General features: G+C 40.9%; 2 protein-coding genes across 7 annotated transcripts; one reads left to right on the forward strand and one right to left on the reverse strand.

Moving 5' to 3' along the window:
• The first annotated feature begins 53 nt into the window (after positions 1–53).
• On the forward strand, positions 54–10490 carry LOC118419727 (MBT domain-containing protein 1-like). 4 transcript variants are annotated; one of them, XM_035826263.1, is made up of 17 exons: positions 54–221; positions 1757–1925; positions 2321–2493; positions 2745–2811; positions 3121–3197; positions 3659–3776; positions 3916–4050; positions 4296–4384; positions 4715–4952; positions 5461–5540; positions 5776–5880; positions 6446–6593; positions 6795–6874; positions 7184–7418; positions 7697–7771; positions 7932–8144; positions 8440–10490. In XM_035826263.1, the coding sequence occupies exons 1-17, from the start codon at positions 201–203 to the stop codon at positions 8916–8918; spliced, it is 2502 nt and encodes an 833-aa protein (XP_035682156.1). In that variant the 5' UTR covers positions 54–200; the 3' UTR covers positions 8919–10490. The 4 variants fall into 4 exon arrangements, with proteins under 4 accessions (XP_035682156.1, XP_035682157.1, XP_035682158.1 ...); XM_035826264.1 differs by having other exon boundaries at positions 2321–2472; positions 5461–5546; XM_035826265.1 differs by having other exon boundaries at positions 2357–2493; positions 5461–5546.
• A 745-nt stretch (positions 10491–11235) lies between these two features.
• Positions 11236–22463, reverse strand: LOC118419726 (protein Jade-3-like). 3 transcript variants are annotated; one of them, XM_035826260.1, is made up of 15 exons: positions 22087–22463; positions 20349–20423; positions 19300–19398; positions 18547–18808; positions 18039–18187; positions 17308–17456; positions 16950–17012; positions 16512–16630; positions 16186–16291; positions 15915–15980; positions 15582–15683; positions 15201–15334; positions 14711–14831; positions 14288–14413; positions 11236–13821 (listed from the first exon to the last, which is right to left on the reverse strand). In XM_035826260.1, the coding sequence occupies exons 2-15, from the start codon at positions 20419–20421 to the stop codon at positions 12373–12375; spliced, it is 3018 nt and encodes a 1005-aa protein (XP_035682153.1). In that variant the 5' UTR covers positions 20422–20423; positions 22087–22463; the 3' UTR covers positions 11236–12372. The 3 variants fall into 3 exon arrangements, with proteins under 3 accessions (XP_035682153.1, XP_035682152.1, XP_035682154.1); XM_035826259.1 differs by having other exon boundaries at positions 19300–19410; XM_035826261.1 differs by lacking the exon at positions 19300–19398.
• Between the last annotated feature and the right edge of the window lie 28 nt (positions 22464–22491).

Below are 22491 nucleotides of genomic sequence, written 5' to 3' on the forward strand. Positions count from 1 at the left end.
ACTTAAATTAAATTTTTGTAAACATTCCAAAATCAACCAATCAGAGACCTCTAAACAAAACATGAAACCATCAGTGCGCGTGTGCAGAGGCTTTATGCAGATTATGTTGATAGCCACAGTCGGCAATGGAGAAAATTCAGCCAAGTTGTGATAGAATTTGCCACAAATAACTGTACAGTAGGAGGGAGAATTAGGCTAAAATGGATGGCTCTTTCCCCCATGTGAGTACGACTGTTAGATACTGTGTTTATTTCACACAACAATGTCTTTTAATCGTTTTTCTGCCAAGGATATCGTCGTAATGTTTCCCGCCCTCTCAGTCAAAACATGCAGCTGAGGTCGCAGCCGGCCAAGTTGCAACTTTTTATCCACTGTTTAGCGGCCAATTCTTTGAAAACTATCAGTGAAGTCAATAGTTTGCGATTGAGATCATATAATTTTACTACAAGTGTGCGTCGTAAGTCACAGACGAGCAGATATAGTACAAAAATGACGTTTGAGTGTTTTACTTCGAGAATGTCTCCCTACACCCCCCACCCCCAGCCCCCAGAAAATTTATTTACAGCTGCAGACAGCTATATTTTTGTCCGGTTTCCATGCAGACAACGACCTAAGATTTTGTATCTTATAATTTGGTACGATTTACAGATACTTGGTCACGTATTACAAATGTATGAGAGCCTGAGGATAGGCTTGAAAACTATTCGCAGAGGGAAATACTTATGCAGATGAAGGAGGCCTTGAGAAAATCCCAATCAATCACCTGACGTGTCCTTGGGACTTAGAGGTGTTGAAAATACAAATCTGAATTTCCAACATACGGAGATGGAACCTAGTTAAAGGCACAAGGTCGGCCACAGCCTAGTGTCAATTAGTGCACTACAAGTACAATATTGACGGATGCAGTGTTAATATTTAGTAGGCACCAAGATAGTTTATGATAATAGCAAAAGAAGTTGAGAGCAACCTCTTTTTGGAAAACATACACATTTTAGCATTATAAGACCACTAGCAGCAATAGTTTTCATCCTTGTGTAGACTGTCTCCAACAATGTAAACAAAATTCCTATTGTTGTGATTTGTTTACATTGAATATACTTGCAATACATGTCTTGGAGATCACTTAAAAGAAACGAAAAGTATCTTTCTCAATCATATGAAAAAAGCACCATCATACTATGTTGTCAATTGACCATGCCAGAAATTGGCATCCTAATGGCCCATGTCACTGGTTGGTTTGCATTCAACACATTGACTGGATAATTAAAGGTCAGCCCTTCATGGAATAAAAACTTGTTGCTAATATTGAGTGCTAAATTTCGATAATCGGTTCCGTTCGTATTGCCAGCTGCTAGTTAAGAATGTTATACTGCATCTGAGCCAACAAATGAAACAATTACATCCTACTAGCCTCTACTAGCCTCTTAGATTGGCTTGAAAAGTACATGTAGTACAAATTTGCCAAATAGACAGAATAATGATATTACCATTCAGACTAGTTATCCAGCCATATAGAACAAATCTGTGGGTTTGTAAATTGTTTTCTTGTCTATGGCTGACTAGCTCCTATTTCTACTATATTTCCAACTACTCTTGGATTCTGGTAGTGACTTACATTTCACACCTGTTACCTCAGACAAAGAAAAGGCATTACTGTCAAATAGCCTCATCCAGATTATAGCTTTTGGCTGAAAAGTTACTACAGAAAACCTCATACCCATGACAATGTAAATGAAATTCCCACCTGTTACATCAGATGAAGCTGGAGAACGATGATGATGATGACCTGGGGAACTCCAACGACAGTTACGCCATGATGGACGCGTACGACAGCCTGGGGGAGGGCTCCAGCAGCCCCAGTGAGAGTGAAGGAGAGGAGGATGATGACTCCAGGGATCTGGACTATGGCAGTGATACCGGGCTGGGTGGGTGCATGTCTCAACTTGCACATCACAATCACGCAAATTTCCAGGGTTCACAGACATCATATAGTTAGTACTCTCTACTAGTGTATGTATTTGGTATATTTCAATATAATCGGTGAAACTTTATTTTCAATGTAAATCTTGATAGCCACATGGATTAGTTTGACCCTACACTGAATCAAGAGTTGAACACAGTAATTGTAGGTGTTATTAACTTGTCATTTTCATTTCACACATTAAGCATTCTTCTCACAATCATTGCTTTGTCAAATTGTGTATTCATAATAGAAGTGTGTACATCTTTAAGTCAGTTTTTTTTTTCTTCATTACCATTCACCATTGCATGAGCCACCAGTCTGTTTTTAACTTTTCTTTCTTTTTGTTTCCTTCTGTAGGGTTAAGCGCTAACGCCGCTGTGATTCCCTCTACAGTGCGGTGCGACCGCTGTGGGAAGGAGGGGGTCCGCCACGCGTTCTACGGCAAAGACAAACGTTTCTGTAGCGTAGCCTGTTCCAGGAACGCTCACTCCAAACCTGCTGTGCCAAAGGTCAAAAAAGACTCTTTGGGGGTAAGTGGTCATTTTTTGCAAAGCCTTTTCTATCAAGGTGCATAATCATATTTGCAAGTTTCTCCCAAAAATCTATTTGAGAAATAAGCAACCTCATCAGTGATAGTAAATAGTAACCAGACGTATGTATATATTCAGTGTTCAAAATGCTTTTTTCAGGCAGCTTTTTTTAGTCAAAAGCCATAGCAGGGAATAAAACCATAGCAGTAAAAAAATTAACTGTATCACATTCCTGGATACCTTTCCCACAGGTCAAGTCAGAGAAAAAGAGTGTCCCTCCACCTCCCATTCCCAGCACAGTCAACGGCTCCAAGAACAGTCAGTTGTTTTACTCTTTTCTTATCATTTGGATACATGAAGCAAAGAACTTCTCAGCCTCTTTAATAAAGCTTCACTCATTCTCCAGTTCATTGTCCATGGATTGACTTGAAACATAGATACTTAATTACAGTAAAAGTATTGTCAGTTTTAATTTCTTGATATTATGCTGAAATTAAGCACTAGTTTTTTCTGCATTCCTTCAGTTGTCAGTCAGGCAAAATGTGACCACAGTTGTGTTACCTATTACCTGGTATCTCCCAAAAGATTTGTATTTTGTTGTAACCTGTGTGATTTTTTGTCTTTCAGAACCGGGTCCGTTTGACTGGGGAGTTCATATTGATACAGAGAAGAAGGAGTCTGCTCCTGTCACATCATTCAAACATGTATGTTGGAGTTTGTATTTTAAGGAAAGATATGCATTGAATATGCATTTTAAGGCTTCTTTCATTTTTTTCTGACTGCACAGTCTCAGATGTCAACTATAATAAGAGCATAGTTCTACATTGTCATGGTTTCGTTATTTCAGTGATAACAGTTATGGATATGTCAGTAGTAACCATTGCTTGGAAGAAATACTGTAAAAGAAGAGATGTTCTGCGGGTTTTATGAAAAACTTCTGTCCTCTGCCCATCTTCCTTGTTTAAACCACAAGAGACCCCAATGCAAAATAAAATCCCCGCAGACTTAAAGCTTACAGTAAGTTGTAAACTTGATTGGCTTTGAGCAGTGTTTCCAAAGAATTACTTTGTATGTCCTCCAGTATGAGCTGTGTAGTGGTTTCAAGGAAAATGGAGGTAAAGAGCACCTTTATGACTGATGTATGTTCACCATGTGTTGTTGATAGGCTCCCATGTCAGGCCACTGGTCAGACGTTGCTGTGGGAATGAAGGTGGAGGTGCTCAACACAGACTGTGACCTACCCAGCAAAGTCTTCTGGATTGCTCAGGTTATCAAGATAGCAGGTGAGAATCCTGAGAAATAGCAACCCTCACATGTCTCATGTTTCTACCTCAGTCCAGTACAGGACACAGAGTTTAGCACATCAGGTCCTGCCATTTGCTAGTGTGTGGCATTTATCTTCTTTTTCCCATGTTTCTCCAGGTTACCGTGCTAAGCTGCGGTATGAAGGTTTTGAGGAGAACTCCAGCCTGGACTTCTGGTGTAACCTGTGCACTATGGAGGTCCATCCTGTGGGCTGGTGTGCCACCATAGGGAAGCCTCTCGTCCCACCTAAAAGTAATTTATACTGACACTTGGACTTACCTTTCAAGTTTAAGCCTTGTATTTTATCTTATTGCAAATTGTACAGTTAAGTTTCACTTGTCATTTGAAAAAGCATGCTTCCATCCAAACAAAGAACTATTATGGAGAGACCTCGCATCAAAAGACTAATGGGTGCACTAAGCCAAACCCTCTATATCATACCATTTCTGTTATAAGATTTGTAGTTCAACAGATTTTGTTTTCATCTCCCATTTCAGCCATCCAACACAAGTACACCAACTGGAAGGGCTTCCTGGTCAAACGGCTGACAGGAGCCAAGACTCTACCTGGGGACTTCTACACAAAGGTAGGCTACTGGGTTGTCTTGTTTCACTGTTGAAAATTCGAATACAATATTTGTATTTGAATATGGAGTAGGATTCAGTGTTCTGGTAATTTGGTGTTTGAAAAACTAAACACGTGCCTTCTGGCTCATTTCACATTGAAGTATTTGATTTCTCGGATGTTTTTTGATATACAGTGTGTGTGTGTGTGTGTGTGTGTGTAAAAAGAATACAGCACAGTATTCCACATCCCAGCCCTCCCATGAGTACCTTGGGTAATACATGATATACTGTGATATATTCTCTATTGTAATGACCAGTTGGGTACTGAATGTTGACTGTCTGTTCCCCAGGTTGTGGAGAGCCGTGAGTGTAAGTTCCGGTCGGGGATGCAGCTAGAGGTGGTGGATAAGTGCAGCATCAGCAGCATGCGTGTGGCTGTGGTGGATGAGGTGGTGGGGGGGAGGATCCGCCTGCTGTACAGGGACAGCCAGGACGAGGAGGATGACTTCTGGTGTCACATGGCCTCCCCACTCATCCATCCTGTGGGCTGGTCACAGCTGGTCGGACACAAGCTTACTGCCACTGCAGGTAAACACTTACTACTGTGTTCTTTGTTACATTATTGGTGTGTCTGTAAGAATTTAATCAGATATCTTTTATTATTTTTATGTTACAATCTGTACACGAAATAAAGCACTTACCAACAAGCTTTCAATCAGTCCTCTGATCCATATCAAGTTGAAATGACCCAAAGCCATGTCACACATCCAGACTGGAAGTGTTACGTTAGCAATGGGTCAAAGGGGCTTGGAAGTCGGTGTCGGCCCGTCTCGGTGGAGAGAAGGTTGATGGGCTCTGATGTGAAAGGCCTCTTTAACTCCCCAAGAAAGTATCTTGTAGTTCATGGGGAAAATCTTGTAACATCATGCTGGTTCTGGTGTTAGCAACCTTGTTCCTGGGTCAAAAGAGTTTGAATTCCAACTTTCATTCACCCCACTTGCATGCTATTGAAATCTACAGTACAATGGGAGATAAGCTTTTCAGCAGGCAAAAGTAGATCAAGGTTCATTTCTGTTTTCATTTCTGTTCTTTCCAGACTACAAGGCTGCATCCTATGCCAAGACAATCTCAAAGAAACTGGATCCCATGGACTGCCCTCCAGACCTTTTTCGAAAGGTGCGGGTGAGTTGTTGCAACCTACTACATTTACTGCACTTTCTGCCAATGTATGAGAATTGCCAAAATATATTTCAGCTTCTGCTTGACCAAAGTAGCTTGCTGGAGGGTTCTGTTAAACAGATTTTATGAAGGTTAAATGTCGATCTTCTTTTTATTTTGCATCACTATTTTAACATGAATGTTTAACAAAGTAGGAAATACCAGTTGAGAAAGGAACCCTTCTGTTCCACAGGAGAAGACTGTGGATTCGTCCCACCAACAGTTCCAGGTGGGGATGAAACTGGAGGCCATCGACCCCCTCAACCTGTCCACTGTGTGTGTGGCTACTGTCAGGAAGGTACAACATCATTACTTAAACTCATGAGTGTGCAGTATTGTTCTTGGCTGGTCTGTCTTTGAGTGTGTGTGTCTGTGTAGTTCTTGAAACCGTCATTTACGCAATGCAGCATCGTCAGTGCTGCTATTTTCGTGTTTGGGACTGGGAAGATTGCAATGTAGTGTGCTCTGGTAGCTATCTCTGATTGCCTAGTTTTCCTCATACTTTCTCAGCAAGATGGCTTTGTGTAAGAGGTTTCTGAACCTCTGATAATATTCCAAATAAGGACACTCTTTAAACACAACCACAGCTTTATTCCAACAACGTTTGGTGACTTGTCTGTCACCTTCCTCGGGTTATTTCTGGCTGGTTCACATGGTTCACATTGCTTACAGATATTTGATAATTTGCCATTGCCCAGGTGCTGTATTTTTGTCTGTGGAACTGAAATGGTTGTAGTGTAGTGTGCTCTGTGGGTGAAAACTGCTATCTCTGATTGCCTCGATTTCCTCATACATTCTCTATATATCATCAACATGGCTTTGTGAAAGAGGTTTCTAACCCCTGTTGATTTTCCATCACCCAGGTGCTGAGAGAAGGTTACCTGATGATCGGGATAGACGGGATGGAGACCCCTGACGGGTCGGACTGGTTCTGTTATCACCAGACTTCTGCCAGCATCTTCCCTGTCGGCTTCTGTGATCTCAACAAGATAGAGCTCACACCTCCCAGAAGTAGGTTCTTTAAGACTTAAATGGTTACGTAAGGTACATGTATTATCAAATATCAACTTGATAGAGGCAGTCAACACTTAATTTTGTGGATATTATGGAAACGAAACGAACTTGAATAATATAAGCAGTTAAGGACATCAAATTTATGTCAAATCATTGTATTATGGCTGTCATTTGATAGAATCTTTGTTGTTGTTGCAGATTACAGTGCTCCATTCAAATGGCTGGACTACCTGAAGAAAACAAAATCACAAGCTGCACCAGTCAAGCTTTTCAACAATGTAAGTACTATGCAGGCAGCAAGTAGCATGACAAGTACTCGTGTGAAATTATATTTATAAAGTCAAAAGTCCTGAAGTAAGCACTAGAGTGTGTCAGTAAGTCTGAATGATGTTAAAATTTCATCATGATCTGTCGACCCATGCACGCCAGTCTGTCTGCCATGACTGCACCCAGGTCCTCTTCAGCTAGCCCGGTATCCCTGAAGAGAAACCCTTGGGAAGGTCAAGAAGATGGTAGCTTGCCCTGTATGTCTTTCTTCAAAATTTTGTAAACGTTTGATAAGCTAATTACTTTTCTCCTGTCTTTAGGAAATCCCCAACCATGGCTTTAAGGCTGGGATGAAGGTAGAAGCTGTAGACCTGATGGAGCCCCACCTGGTGTGCGTGGCCACGGTCGTGCGCGTGGTCGGCCGTCTGCTCCGCGTACACTTTGACGGGTGGGAGGACACGTACGACCAGTGGGTGGACTGTGAGGCGCCCGACCTGTACCCTGTAGGCTGGTGTGAGATGATGGGATACCCACTACAGCCACCCCTTATTAAAGGTAAGGGCGGGGGCTGGGCTATAGATAGTGAATGCCAAACCCACATGCAGACCAAATGGTTAGTGCTTTTAACACCAGACTAAAATATGTAAGTGTTTTGTGGATTTATGTGCCCAACCTGTGGTTCATGTTTCAACATCCAAAGAGCTGCTCAATCTTTCTTGATTTACTTGTATCCTGATACATTTTCCAATTATTACTTAAACATTAGAAAATACACCATCAGCACTCTGTAGTGTTATAAACTTTTTTTTCATTCTTTTTTTCTAAATGTACAGCTTCTCCTCCAGCCAAGACAGACTCCTCCAAGAAGAGAAAGAGCAAAAAGCAGACCTCCTTTGGAACCAGGAAGAGTAAGATATTACTATACATGTATAACAGCTCATTGTTGATCTGATTGTTTCCTTTAAAGTAATTTTTGTACAGAAATAAACAGTCTTTCATAAAGCCGTTAGAGAATGCTGTAGCAAAGCCAACTGAGAAGATAATGTAATGTTTATGATTTTCTTACAGAGAAGAAGCAGACCTCCAAGAAGGTAACGTTAAAAGTTGACCACTCGGCACCACAGTCCGACTTCTACCATCCCCTAGACGATGAGGCTCCTCCACATGTCAATCTTCCTGCCCACGCGGTTGCCGCGGCGATCCCGCCCGTGAAGGACCCTGATGCGGAGGAGAAAGATGAGAAACCCAGGTTTGACGACTTGGATGCCACCATGCAGCAAGGTAAAACTGCCATTTTTGAAGTAGTTTGAGACAATTGCAAAGGTCTTCATTGGTACAGGATCAAACCTTTAAGACCGTATATTGTAAAAAGAATCATAAAAGGACTGCAATACAATCAAAGCAATGGAAAGTTTATCATCTGCAAATATTGTATGGAAATGGCACTGTACTCATATTACCTTTTTTTTTCAAATATGACTTAGAGGTCTGTTTTTTTCCTGCAGTTTCTTGCCATATTATCTTATCCCTTTAACTTTTTCCAGTTGAAGTTTAGCATTTCCTCTCTGTATTCCAGCCATATCCAGCACAGCTGCCCTGAAGGATGAACCTTTAGATGAGGGCTACGATGTGACCACACCGGCAGCTCCAGCTCTGCAGTCTCTCCCCAACTCCAGAATAGACGAGAGCTCTCAGGACGGGTCCCTACAGCAGGCCGCGGTCGGCAGTGCTTCCATTCCAGCCAGACAAAGTCTTAAGATACAAGCCAATCTCCTCGGTAACGCAGAGAACCACAGACTTTTAGGCTCGTCAAAAACGGACTCAGACACATCGGGTGTGCGGCACAACAGTAGCAGCAATGCTTGGTCAGGAACAGACTTTGCGAGCAGAAATAACGAGCAGCAAACTGGAAAGGGCACGGTCAATCAAGTTACAGCAATGAGCATAGGAATCAAGAGCGAAGAGCAGCAGCCAAGACCAGACCAAGGCGGCTCCATGCCCAAACCGATGGTGCAGACAGAAGTGAAGAAAACCCCTCAAGTAATAACGTTGTGACCTCCGAAGATGACATATGTTACCCAACAGTTTGTTCTATGGACTTTTGAAGTTTGCATTCTGTTAGAAGGATATAAGCTGTTACATTTTGTTAGTGTTTTAGGATATAGCCCATTCAGTTTGAAGGTACTCCATATTGGTTGCAGGTTTGCTGATGTTAGGACAGGTTGAAAGTGAAGTAGTTAGAGAAAAGATAAAATGGCCAACATTGTGATTCTTTATTGGAGCTGTATTATATCAAGGTTCTGAGTTGTTGTCAGCACTATAATAATACTAGTATGTTGTTGAGCATACCTGTATACAGGAGAACACTTTAAAACGTTTCAGCCAAGATATTAATCTTTTATTTTTAGTCCTTAGAGTCTAGATAGTGTGACTGAGAAACTAAAATTTATTAAGTAATCTTTAGAGTGCTAACACACAATGTTTTGATAGATAGCTAGAAGTTCTTAGTTGTGTTTTACCAATATTACATGAACAGTTCATCCACTGTAGTTTTCATTTAAAGAAAGAGCTGAATTAAACACACTGTGAAGTTCCGTGTACATGTTTGGAGAAGTTCCACACTGTTTTGTACATAGGGTGTAAAAAGTGTTGAGACCTGAGAACATTCGTTCCAGGCTGTTCATATAGGTGCTGTACAGACAAAAGCTTTTGTTCTTGCATTTCCAAGACATCAGTGTAAACTCCAATAAGGAAAAGAATACAAATATCACAGATGTGTTTCTTTGCGAGAACCTGTAAAGATTTTGTTATTGCATTTCCAAGACATTACTAGTGTAACACATAGGAAAACAATAAGGAAAACAATACAAATCTCACAGATATATTTCTTTGTAAGAACCTGTACCAGCTGTAAAAATAAGTCAAAGTTTTTGTTTGCAAATATTATCATAACACTTTTTGGTAACAGTAAGTAAAACCTACAACATATTTCATAAAGAATACCTAAACCAATCGAAAAGATGTAGAGAAAGTCTTGATCAGTTGAGGATGAGTTCAGATTTATACAAGCATGTTAAAAGACCACAGTTGAAAGCTTTCTGCCAATGTCTGTGTGTGAGTTGTTGATAATGTACTGTGTGGATGTAGAGTCAAACCACTGATTAGTGTCTGAACAAGTTTGCTTACAGCAAGTGTAAAGAATACATTCCCTTTTCAAGCCATGTTTGCTGTTGTGTAATGTGTCTCAGCTAAAACATTGTTACATTATGGAAGAATCTTTCTATTGTTTACATGATACAGTAACCATGTCACATGGATGTTGTGTAGGATTTGATGTCTCCAATTTGCAAAAAATCATAAGCCAAGAAATCATAGTCCTGTGGATTGGACCCGAAGTGAGAGATTTGAAAATTTTGTGTATGCACAAGGTTGGTTTTATGAATATCTTAGCATTACTTTTAAGTTAAACCAAATGTCCATGGCAACGTGAAAGTCACATTTGTTTGTTCCGACAAGTAGAAGGGCTGTACCTTTTATGTTAGGAACCTGGAAACCTACATGCACCTTAAAAATTTGCTGGTAATGCCAAGCTACGTGAAGTGGCAGCTTTTGCATTCAACATGACTTGTATTTTGCACTTCTTTTTGCCCCTGTATTCTTGCAATATCCTTCTTCATACATCAAACTGTCCCTAACATATTTGCCAATCCAGCAGCCATGTACAATTTGTTCACGCAACTTTCTGGTTGTTCTTTTATGTTGGAAACATCATCTAAGTTTAAGATTAGAAACTATGCATTATTTTTAGGAAGCTTAGGGGGCAAATCGTTGCTATATTCCTTTTGACATGTTGGTATCAATAGAGTGAACATACCGGTACTTCTAGGTATACTGTTCATGTACTGAAAACAGCATAAGTATGGGGTGTTACCAAGTTATCCCAAGTTCAGAGATAAAGGACTTTATCTGTTTTAAGACTTGATACTGAGTATCACATCATGTCAGCTTCCTGTTGTCATAGTTTTGATAATCTTTATAAATAAACATAGGAGAGATTGGAACACTTTGGGGTTGATGTAGTGGTTAATACGATTGCAGGACCAACGAAATAACATACACACTCAGTCACTGTTTCAGCTCACTCAAAATCTTCTTATCAAGTTGACTTATATATGGAACTGTGAACATATCGAAACATATACACGGAATCTGACCATACACAACTTACTTTAAATCTTGAAAGTTGCCTACGTAAATAGTTTATTCTTTGGTTTTCCTTTCCATATGCGTTTGTTGCAGGTTTTGGGATGTATGTGCTAGCAAAGCTTTATTATTTCGATGCCTCACACTTACCAAGCAACAGTACAGACCATCAATAGTGACCAGTTATTTGTTGCTGGAAATTTGAACCTCTAACCTGTGTCTGACATTAACACTGAATGACACATACAATGTCATGGTCAAGTCCATGTCTCCATGTATTTTCATTTTCATTACATCTCTCTTGGAACTATACACTGTACAAGTCTTTTACATACATGTATTTAATACACAACTACAAAAATATGCATTAGAGAAATCATGAAAGGAAATTAATATTTCATTTAATCTTCCATACATTTAGTAGCATATCAACAATTTGACATTTCTGAACAGCTATGAATGATAGAAGTGTTATAATAGTCATGTAATTGCTTAGAGTTTGAATATGACAACAGGACTCTAATACTCTATACATGTATGTGAAGCGCAATGGCTGAAGATACAGTAAAATGAACAGAACAGTAAAATGAGCAGAATATGGATAAGAATAGAAACTACATACATAGATTAAACTTCGATCATTTGTAAGTCTGATTTCAACAGTTAAGTAATACTGTGGTTCAAGTCACAACATATTACATAGTCAAGAAACAGATCAAGATCATGTACTTCTCTCTTTAATAAAACAAGGTATCTTCTGTTTGTGAAACGTTAGATGCTTCAATATGGTTTTCATATGATAAATATAGTCAAATGATTTTTAATACTAGTTGATCCCATGACGTAAACCGCAATGCGCAAGAGCAGCTTTCATAAAACAAGTAGAATGGTATGACTATGAACTACTATGAAGTCATGGTAGTAGCATACTCAATATCATGGTTGGATCCAACAGACATAAATGGGGTCACAATTTCTATTTGCAAGTGAGAAAATAATAATTTAAGCTAAAATAATATTTAGCAACTGACAAGAAAATTGAGAAGTCAAGCAAAGTAATTCAATTTTCATTCTGTTAAAGTGATCCTTATCTGCTTTGAGTAGCTCCAGCAACATTGTAAAGATTAAAAAGACTCGGTCATCTTTCATAGAACCCAAACTAATCATATCAGCACTATCTTCTGACTTAATCAACATTTCTATAAGCAGCTAAATTTCCTGAACTAAACACATTCTTTTCTGATTGGGAAAATCTTGTAAGCTGTAAGCTACGCTTTCCTAAAAAACTTAACATGATCCACCAACGTTAGCTTCCAGAGTTCCAGAAGCGAGACACGGCATCGGTTATTCGATTCTTGATGCTTTTTGGTTTGGACAGGTTGCCAGGAGAACTGTTTAACCTAGCATTGGGGGACCCTCGACTTAGAGGAGAATTTCGCATCCCGGGGGAATTGTGAAGGCTTCTATTGGGCGACCGATGCGGCAGGTTTTGACCATACCTGGAGAGGCGGTTTGCGTGGGACAGTCCCGTCGTTGACTCCGAGTCCGAGTTATGCTCAACGTCGATTTCGTTATCAGAGTCCGAGTCGATCACGACTGTGGGATATTTCTTCGGCGTGGGCCCGGACTCGTTACTACCTGTCGGACTGGTGCTCCTACGCAAACTTACCTCCCCGTCAACATTGTCAAACTGGAGATGAGTGCCGCTCGTTTGGTTAAAGTGACCGTCCATCCTCTTCTTGGACAACTGGGTTGGAGAGGTACTGAGGGGGAGCCGTCGATACCCGTCCCGACCTCGGTCTCCGAACCTCATCGGGCGCTCCTGTCTATCCTTTAGAGGGGACTGGGATAATGGTGATTTTACCGGCTTCTGCTCAATTTTTGCCTTGTTTACTGCATTAGGGCTAGTTTTCTTGGGAATTCTGTATCCACTAAGGTTGCTTAGGCTTATTCTTGGTGCTGATTCCTTGTACGACTTTTTACCGTCCTCACTTCTGGAACTTTTGTAGTGGGAGGGCGATAGCGCATCTGACTTGGGGGAGTTACTTTCTTTCACTTTGGGAGAAGTTCTGGGAGAGGTTCGTCTCTCCAGAGCGGGGGGTGATCTTTTCACTTCTCTTGCCGACGGGGAAAATCTAGAAGACTCCCTACTTGGAGGGGATGATCGTGTGTCGTTCTTGTATTTTGGAGACGACCTCCTTGATGGAGATCTTGAAGCTTTGATTGGAGGTGACCCTGACTTGCCTTTAACGTTGGGGGACGTTCTTCTCCCCTCTTGGTGCCCTGAGACGCTAGTAGGTGAGGAATGGTTTGGACTCCTGCCCTTCTTCGGAGTTGTGTCTATCGAAGCTATGTATTCATCTAGCTTCCTTTTCGTCACTTCGTGCTGCGGGAGAAAGCGCCCGTTTGCCCGGTCCCGCGATCTGTGTTTCGAGCTGTATTTGGCCTTCCCTTTGTCAGCACTGCCTCTTAACAGCTCCATCTGAATGCTCAGCCCGTTCCTCGGACTTTCAGAGTCTTTCTGTTCCTCCACTTGTGAATTTGAGGCTAGTTCCTCCTCCATGGGCTCTTCTGTGGAATGTTGTTCACTGATGATTTCTGGTTTGGGGTCGCGCAGCGGTAGCGTGCTTATGTCCAAGTCCTCCCACTCATCTTCCACTACTTTCAGTGTCTTGTAGAATACCTCCTCGGCGACCCGGCATTGCTGCCTCTTGAGCTTCTCCCGTTTGCCCACCATGTAGCACAGGTTTCGTACCTGGGAAACAATAGAGGAAATACACTTTAACACTCCATTCTGGTAACCTACAACACTGGTACCGGTTAATTTAGACCTTATGAAGATTCACTTTCAGGGGGAAAATTAAGCTGTTCACCCTTCATTTGAGGACAGCATGTTTACTTATTGGCATTCCTCCCTCAAACATAGATACAAACCACATATCAAGATTCTTTGTTCACAACTACATGTTGATACAAGAGCTGGCATTTTGGGCAAGTACTATGAACAGAGGACCACGACTTAACATTCTGCAATAATGCAGCATGTCAGGTGAGTGAAAACAGATGAGTATCAAACTCCCAACTACTTGGAGAAAGAAAGGAGAACAGAAGGCCACGGCTTAACATCCTGCAAGCACTGCATCCCTTTCCAGTAGCGTGCAACATCTTAGATGAGCAATAACGAGATTTAACAAGAAAGGAGACCAAACTTAAGTACGTACCCTCTCCAGGTCCTGCCGGAGGTGCATGAACATCTTGAGTCTGCGGTACAGACTGTCCTCCTCCGCCTGGCTCAGCAGGTCTGCCTCTTCTGTCTTGGGCATCACCAGAGGGCGGTTAAAGTTTGCCTGTAGGGGGAAAAGTGTTACAAATGTCAGTAAATGATGTGTACAAAAGGCATGGCTATCGTTAGATGGAATCAAGCTGTGGTACAAAACAAAGGCAAAGGCTCAAAGTCTCAAATACTCCAGACAAACTCAATCATTCAACATTCCACTATGATGACAATGAATAATTTACACAAGCATTCTCTTCAAGGCATTATCCAAGACAAATACAGTGCCAAATCTCATAACCATCTGTCCAAGGTGTTCCTGTGAACATGCATAACCATATAATATAGTGATTGAGATGTTAAGACTCACCTTTCTCTTGAGTTTCCAGTACTCACACACCACGTCCACCACATCCTCAGGCTGTTCCAGGGATGTAGAGATCTCTCCTGGGGACACCAGGGTGTAGAACTCCTCCTCTAGTCTCTCCAACCTGAACACACACACACAAATTCAGTTAAAAATTTCAGGCTACTATCAAGGTGCTACTACAGATAGCAACCCTGCTTCAAGACCAGAACATTAAGAGTGTGTATCTAAGATGTTGTTGCTTGCCTGACTTAAATGCTACAAGAAAGGACTGCAGCCCTTAATATAGGACATTCAACTGCAGTTCTCTGTCTATTGTACTGGAAAAATTAGTTAACTAAATGGATATACTGTACATCTGTCCTTGTCATCATAACAGGAAGATAGCTCTTCAGTCAGGTTGATTGGATCCAACCACAACTAGAAGAAGACAACCTTATTTCAGGGAAAGGCAACATTCCAGACCAAGCTCAATGGCAACAGAATCCTTTACCTGTCAGCTCTTTCATTCCTTTTTTCCTCTTCTGTCTTCTTCTTGGGTGACAAAGTTGATGAGGGTCTCACAGTCGTCTCAGACGCCCCATCTGTGACTCCTTGTCTTTTCTTAGTGTGCTTCGGACAGTATGACTGTAGGGGAAAAACATCAGATTCAATAAAAGTTTACATTTTCAGCCTCTATTAGAACACTTGTAATAGAGAAAAGGTTGCCGCCCATACTTGAGGATTGCAGCCCATACTCCAGTAGGGATATGCCTTAAGAATATCCAATGCAATGGCCAAACCAAACTTGCACATGCACTAGTTCTTAGCTACAGCTTATGGTTAGTTAGTGTAAAGATGTAAAATGCATAGTTTAAAAAATAAAACAGCTCACCTTAAATTTCACCTCCTCATCTGGACCTTCTAGAACAGTCTTCATCTCCAGACCATTTTGGAATGCACAGGTGACGTGGAACGCTACCTTACAGGTGGTCACCTGGAAATTAAGGCAGGAAACTCATTGAAAATGTAACATGCTAAACATTACAGGTATCTTATTTCATATATTTACATAACTAAGACCAGCTCCGTCCCAGATTCATTTCACTGTTCCAACTCTAATCACATAACAAAAATCAAAAACGTACATTCATAACTTGTTTTGCTATCCTCTCCGCACATTGACTATTCACAAACACAGAACACCCAAAACTGACTAGTGACTCACCACACACTGTATAGGAGCTCCGGTCCTCTCTCTACACAAGCAGCATATCAGGTCCCATCGGCTGGGCTGGGTGAGCAAAAACATACAGGTCAAACCTACAAAATTGCAAAATGTCAAAATTGTGAAGTAGTAAGATCCATTCCTATCCACGACACACACACAAGCATAGACACGAGCCTGCACACACACACACATGCACAAACATACACACACATGCACAAACATACACACGCACACAAACGCACATTCATGCACAAACAAACATACTTACAGGTATCTGTGAGATCTTGCAGACTGGCTCCATCTTCTCAGGAACCCCTATGCTGACCTCTGGTACCCACAATGCACAGCTCACATGGCACCATTTTGTTCCACTCCTGCAGAAACCACAACAATCAATTACATCCAAACTCAAAGTAGACAAAAATACTTTTCATTCTTCTTGCCTCTACTCACTGAATTTTATCTTGTCTTACCTTTGCCACATACCTATTTCTATGAATACAATTAGCACTTACAAATATTTGACTTAGTTTCTTACAGCAAAGCTAATTTTCCTGTACACGCCAGGTCACAGACCATGCAGTATTTCGTTACCTTGTGCTCTTCATGGCCCCTGCCTTCTTGGGACAGAGCAGACACGTGGGACTGATCCCCAGGGCACACGTTCTACACACCCAGCTGCCTTCTGGGATCTTCTGGATACCATAGCAGGCCTAAAGTCAAAACATACAAGTTCAAATTACATCAACAATTCAAATACAACAAGGAATGGATTCACGTACTGGACTCTTCACATGATTTGGGTAGCCAAGAAAGTTGGAATCTCTTACAAGATTCTATAGTCAAATATCTTATGACAGAAATTACATCTAAACATGAGAAGTACATTTAGTTGTAAGTCCAACTGTAGAGCTTTCCACGTGGTGGCCGACGTTTCCCAATTCTTTTGGACCAACAGCATCATTTTGGAGAAAATATGACGTGAGCAACGGGCACGTAAACAGCTTTACGAGGATGATGAGAGACACCTACCTGGTGTACACAGATGTTGCAGCTGTCACAAAACACCATCTCATTCCCCTCCTCACAATCAGGCTGAAAATAAACAAATACAAACATGTCAACAACCTATAAATAGTCTAAGTGAAAATTTCCTTGCTGACAAAAGTCTGAGGTCATGCTTACATTGTCAAATACTGAAATTTTGAAATGTTTGTGGATTTATTTTTCAAGCACGTGTGGTTTTCATGGTGATCACCATTTAAATATGTTCCAATGCATTACTATTGTACAGAATTGTTTCAAATGTGGACACCTCCTTTCCCTTTCTAGTAAGCTGGTCTATTACAAAGTGTAATTCAGACCAAGCCCAATGTTTAACATAGCTTACCGATCTGCAGACATCACAGATGACATCCTCGTCATACTCAATCCCCAGACCCTCCTCTGTCTCTATAGTCAGCTGCTTGTTCTCATGGCACTTGTTCTCCAGCTCCTCTATAATCCTCTCCATGGTGTACTCATCAATGACTGTATCACCTAAAATAAAATTGTGACAATGTCTCTTAATTAATAGCATAATTTCCAGAGCTTCTTCAAATTAGGGCAAACAGTCCCTTTGAAAACATGCTAGCATTCAGGAAAAAAGCACTATAATTTTCTTGTGTCAACATGGCGATGATTTTCATTTTTGTTTCTATAAAATAATCCCTACTGGAGGTGTTGGTGGTAAGGATTAGATCCCATTCAATAGGCTTGTGTCTAGCGCAATTAAACGCTATAGGTATCAGTTTGAACATGCTTTTGTCATCATCAAAGATCAACCATTATTGGAAAGAGTGGTTCAGGTACAGATACATGTACAGGTTTGAGCCTGAACCTAAACCCATGTACCTGTACCTAAAATATATATTTGAATCTAATATCTTCCAACATGTCTTCTATGTCATTCCAAGTATTGATTTGAATGTTAAATCCCATACTTATCTTAACCTTTCTGAACCAGGACCCCATAAAAATAACTTGGTATTAAGTATTTCATAGTAATACAAACATGTATCACTCTCTTAGGGCCTTCAAAACAACATTGTTATGCCTATGGACACTTATTATGTTACTTACCCGCAACCTCTCTCTCAGTGTTGACCACGGTGAGCCAGTGCAGGTCAGTATCGTCTAGATCATATCTACATGTGTTGTCAGCCAGCTGTAGGGTCACACTCCCCTCACTGTCCTTCTCTGGAGCAGACAACTTTAACAACTTTCGCGGCCTGCAAAAACATGGTGTACGACAAATGTCAGATTGAACATGCCTTCAAATAGATGGTCCTTGGAGTTCCGAAGGATATAGCTGAAGGGCCCAAACTAATGTTACTTCTTCCGGAGCACAAGAACTATCTACCACAAACTGACCAAAGCATGCCTAGAATACAAGACAGAGAAAATGCAAGTTCTCTTGTGGTACAGTATCTGGCAATGCCATCTGGAGGTCAAAAATCCAATAATTTCTCTGATAGAACAACTGTCAAGACCAAATTCTAGTTCCAAATTTCGTCAAAATGCTGAAAGATGCATAACTTGAGTAATACTGTTCCACATAGGATAACATAGGACCTGCACCATAACTTACATTTTAAAGCAGCCCTGCTTCTCCCGTGGAACGATCTCCTTCATGGTAGGGTGCGGGAACATGTCCGGGTTGACCGGTACCTGCACGCCGCGCTCCCACTCCTGCTTCCACGTGTCCGTCATCACCAGAAACTCCTCGGGCTGGAGCTGCTGCGAATCCGGCAGCTTCATCGCCGAGATCAGGTCCTTACGGAACATCTCCGCAGGCTTGTTGGAGTGTATGCTGCGCTCTGACGGCGAGCCAAACTTAGAGAACTGGGAATCTGAGGGAATCATAACAACAAAGTCTTTAAAGATAACTGTTGGAGGTTGAAGCAGAGCAGGGATTTGAGAGACAGTCTTGTTAAAGACTGTGAAGGCCAGGCCTCAAAGTTAAATTTTTCCTCTCATGTCTGAGGTGTCTAAAATTCAACTGTCCCAAAGTAAGCACATGGACTGTTTGAAGCTGTTTTTGTATCACAATATGGTCTGTATCATACATTATAAGGTGGTATCATACAGCCACACTGCAATGTAGATACGAATAGATGGTAAAAACTTTAATCGCAATCTTTTTTGTTACAGACTTGGTGAAGTGGTGAGACTTGTTGCAAAAACATAAAACGTTTTGTGGAAGTGCAAAAGGAGAGAAATTTGTATTTGTACTGTTGTCCCAGAAGAGTTCCAAAGTGAACAGTAAATTTTACCATCATTTGAAAGTTGTGACAATGTTAACCTGGAGCCCTGGCAGACAGAGAAAGGAGAGGCGCGGTACCTGAGATAGGGTCTTGTTCACAATCGTTGGTGGATAGAGGAAGGGAGCAGACGCTCCCCGAGGCTTGGGAGGTGCTGCTACTGGGGCCCTGCAGGCTGTCTGGAAAGACAGCTGAGTCGGTACAACATAGGGGGTTACCAGGGGGTAGGGACATGGTGCACTTCCAGCTCATTAATGTCAGCTTAGTCACACATAACAATCACAAAACACTAAGCAGTGAAGAATATAGAAATGCTACCTGGACTGAAGTAGCCTTCCTTGAATAGTCTAAAATGTATTAAAGACACTGTACAACCTGAACTTTCCCTATTTTTATTTTCTAAAAGGACAATAGTGCTAAATGGTAATGTCAAACTGGATACCACATACTGAAATTAGAAATGGACTGCCCAATTTTATGAGTAACATGGCTAATTCAATAACTTGTTAAGTGGATTCAGTGAAAGTTTAATATAGAACATTTCTATATTCAGTTCCAGGAAAAGTCAGTGTCAGATATTGAATGGATAAACCTATCCGTGCCAAGGTTGAGCAAATATAGACCAACCTTCTGACCAGCACCAATTGATACATGGGACCCTTGTGGCAGGAAGCCAGCTAGGGTAATACCACTCTCTAAAACAGTCTCAAGTAAAATACTATTTAATTCTATTTTCTAAGCAATATGTGATTCATATTAATGACCTTGTATTCTTTCAACTTGCTTATAATTTTTCAGGAATCTCAAATTCTTTTTGCAAACTGCAAGCGATATTTTGAGCCTTAAGAAATAAACACAAATAAGACTTTGTACACAATCACAGATTGTGTCTCACTGATAGCTAAAATTTTCATCATGATATTACAAAAGTCAGTTCCCCCAATTACAGGTAGTAAAATAGGATGTGAAAGATAATAGATACTCAACTGGATAGATTTTGGCACAACCAGTAACCGCTATCTTATTTATTACCTGTATGTATAAACTGCATTGAGTAAAATACCAGTAAGACACTTGGGATTACATGAAAGAAAGAATAAATGATGCTGAAAAAGAGTACACTACATACCTCTAGACACTTCATCGTCAGTATCGCTGCCATCACTACGACTTCTACGTCGCTTTGGCGCCCTCCGCTCCATGACTAAAAAAAAACACCAGACACATCAGCAAATCAATAGGCATAAATACAACAAGGATACAGTACTAGGCTACTAGCACATCAATCCAAGACTGCTAACAGGATATCACAATCAGACACATGTGAGCAGAACAGACAAGCTAGATTTCCAGGAACCAATTCAGATTTGATACCATACTCACCAATCATACTAAATAATAATAATACTTAAGTGCTAAACGTTCTATTCCTAAACTCTATTCACCTAAACAAAACACAAAGCTTGTTGACAAACCAAAATACCATACCTCTAAAAGGAATAAACTTTCAAATGAGTGCACTATCATAACATGAATACGGATAAGTGCACACATTGCAGTTCTTTTGTTCACACCAATCTGCTCATTTGCATGACAGTAACGTTTGGAAGTGTACAGAGCTGCAGTGCTTAATGGACTGGTGGTTCATTTCTAGGTCATGTTACCAGGAAAAATACTATCGCATGTCTGTAATCTCCAAGCAGACAGGATAAAAGATCATAACATTTTATACAATCACCAAATATGGGGCAGCTAGAAAACATGACTTTCCATCCAACCATCTGCATGGAGATTACATCATCATTGAATTTATATGCTATAAGACTCTGAATTCATTGTTATTCTTTACCCCAGAAGTTTCAGGTAAATTTGCATGTGTATTGGAAGCCCCACAAGGTATGTGTATTTGTAGGGCAAATCTAATAGGTGAATCTTTGAGGGTCCATTTCCTGCTTAAGTTCATGACACATAAATCTGTACCAACATAATTACCTGGACTGTTACATAAATTAAGGGCCAATTGGTGAGTAAAGGAAGACAGACATCTCTTGTAATTAGATTGGACTAAATGAATGCAAAACAGGAATGTTTTTAGATACGAGGTACTGTATATGTTTTCAATTGTTTTTAGAGTTATGAAAAACAGATGTTCATGACAATTAGCTGTCTGTGATTGTGAAGAAGCAGTTTGTAGTTAGACGATAATGACCTGAAAAATTGTGATGCAAGCTTATTTTACAAATCAAAAATTTTCAACTCTCTTTTTAATCCTAGGTGTAATAGTCTGTATCTTTACGTCATGAGGTGAGAGAAGGTATTTCCCACCCCCGCCTCCAGCTAATTTGGTACCGCCCACTATTGTATTCCACACATGACCCCATTGACCCGAAACTTTACATGCGGTGGGGCCAATCTTCAAACCACCCGCCACTCGACACACCCTCAAAAATACCTTTCTAACGTCAACTAATCTTTTCATAGTATTTTTGGTACTCTAAGGAGTTGGAATAAATTGATCTAGATTATGAGTACGAAGGATAGGACGCGGGAAGAACTATTTCTTGTCGTGATGCCTGAGCGTTGCGTACTTGGCGCGAATCCAAGCAGCGTTACTTGAGAGGGCTTCACGAAAACTGATACAAAGGGAGAAAATTTGACAACGTGCTAGCAGGCTCGATCAGCCCGGTAGCATGACTATAACGGTCGGGGCTTCATGTATTGTGCCTTGGTTTGTAATATAATACAAATATAATCATGACATACGTTTGACCGATATTTTCCATCCATATTGAAAGATCTGTGATGAAGAATTTTCAAATTATGATCGGTAGCATTTGGGCTTCACGAGGATGACACGTTATACATACCTGTTAGTAGGGTTTGAAATCTCAGCTATAACGGCCAGGCAGCCGTCGATCCTCACCAAAACAGCAGGCGCTGCAGGAATGGCGGGTTTCCCTCAGATAATGAGGGGAAATGTTGCACTTTGTCCGTCCGCGCCAAACCCGCCTTCCCCGAAAAAATGGCTCCAAAAACACAACCTAATTAGATATTCAAACGCAAATTTTCTACCAATCTGCGACGTGTTACGTCAAAAATCCAAATCGGTAGCCTTGCTCGACATCTTAGAACTACGAAGGAATACAAACTGTCGTCAGGAGTCCTTTAAATCCTGAGGAAATCAACGATTTCGGTCGGTGCAAAAATTTGAACCAAGAATGAAGTGGTTCAGTCGCCATGATGATGACGTCACTGGCAGGCCTGGGCCATCA

Source organism: Branchiostoma floridae, chromosome 7, assembly GCF_000003815.2.
Source record: "Branchiostoma floridae strain S238N-H82 chromosome 7, Bfl_VNyyK, whole genome shotgun sequence".
Classification (NCBI taxonomy): Eukaryota; Metazoa; Chordata; class Leptocardii; order Amphioxiformes; family Branchiostomatidae; genus Branchiostoma; species Branchiostoma floridae.

Coding starts and splice junctions, on each gene's coding strand:
- LOC118419727 (XM_035826262.1), top strand. CDS start 201: ATGGATGGCTCTTTCCCCCAT. Junction 2,494..2,744: donor TCAAAAAAGACTCTTTGGGG/GTAAGTGGTCAT, acceptor CCTTTCCCACAG/GTCAAGTCAGAGAAAAAGAG. Junction 3,777..3,915: donor TCAGGTTATCAAGATAGCAG/GTGAGAATCCTG, acceptor ATGTTTCTCCAG/GTTACCGTGCTAAGCTGCGG.
- LOC118419726 (XM_035826259.1), bottom strand. CDS start 20,421: ATGGAGCGGAGGGCGCCAAAGCGACGTAGAAGTCGTAGTGATGGCAGC. Junction 17,457..18,038: donor CACTGAGAGAGAGGTTGCGG/GTAAGTAACATA, acceptor ATTTTATTTTAG/GTGATACAGTCATTGATGAG. Junction 16,292..16,511: donor GGGGCCATGAAGAGCACAAG/GTAACGAAATAC, acceptor TGGTTTCTGCAG/GAGTGGAACAAAATGGTGCC.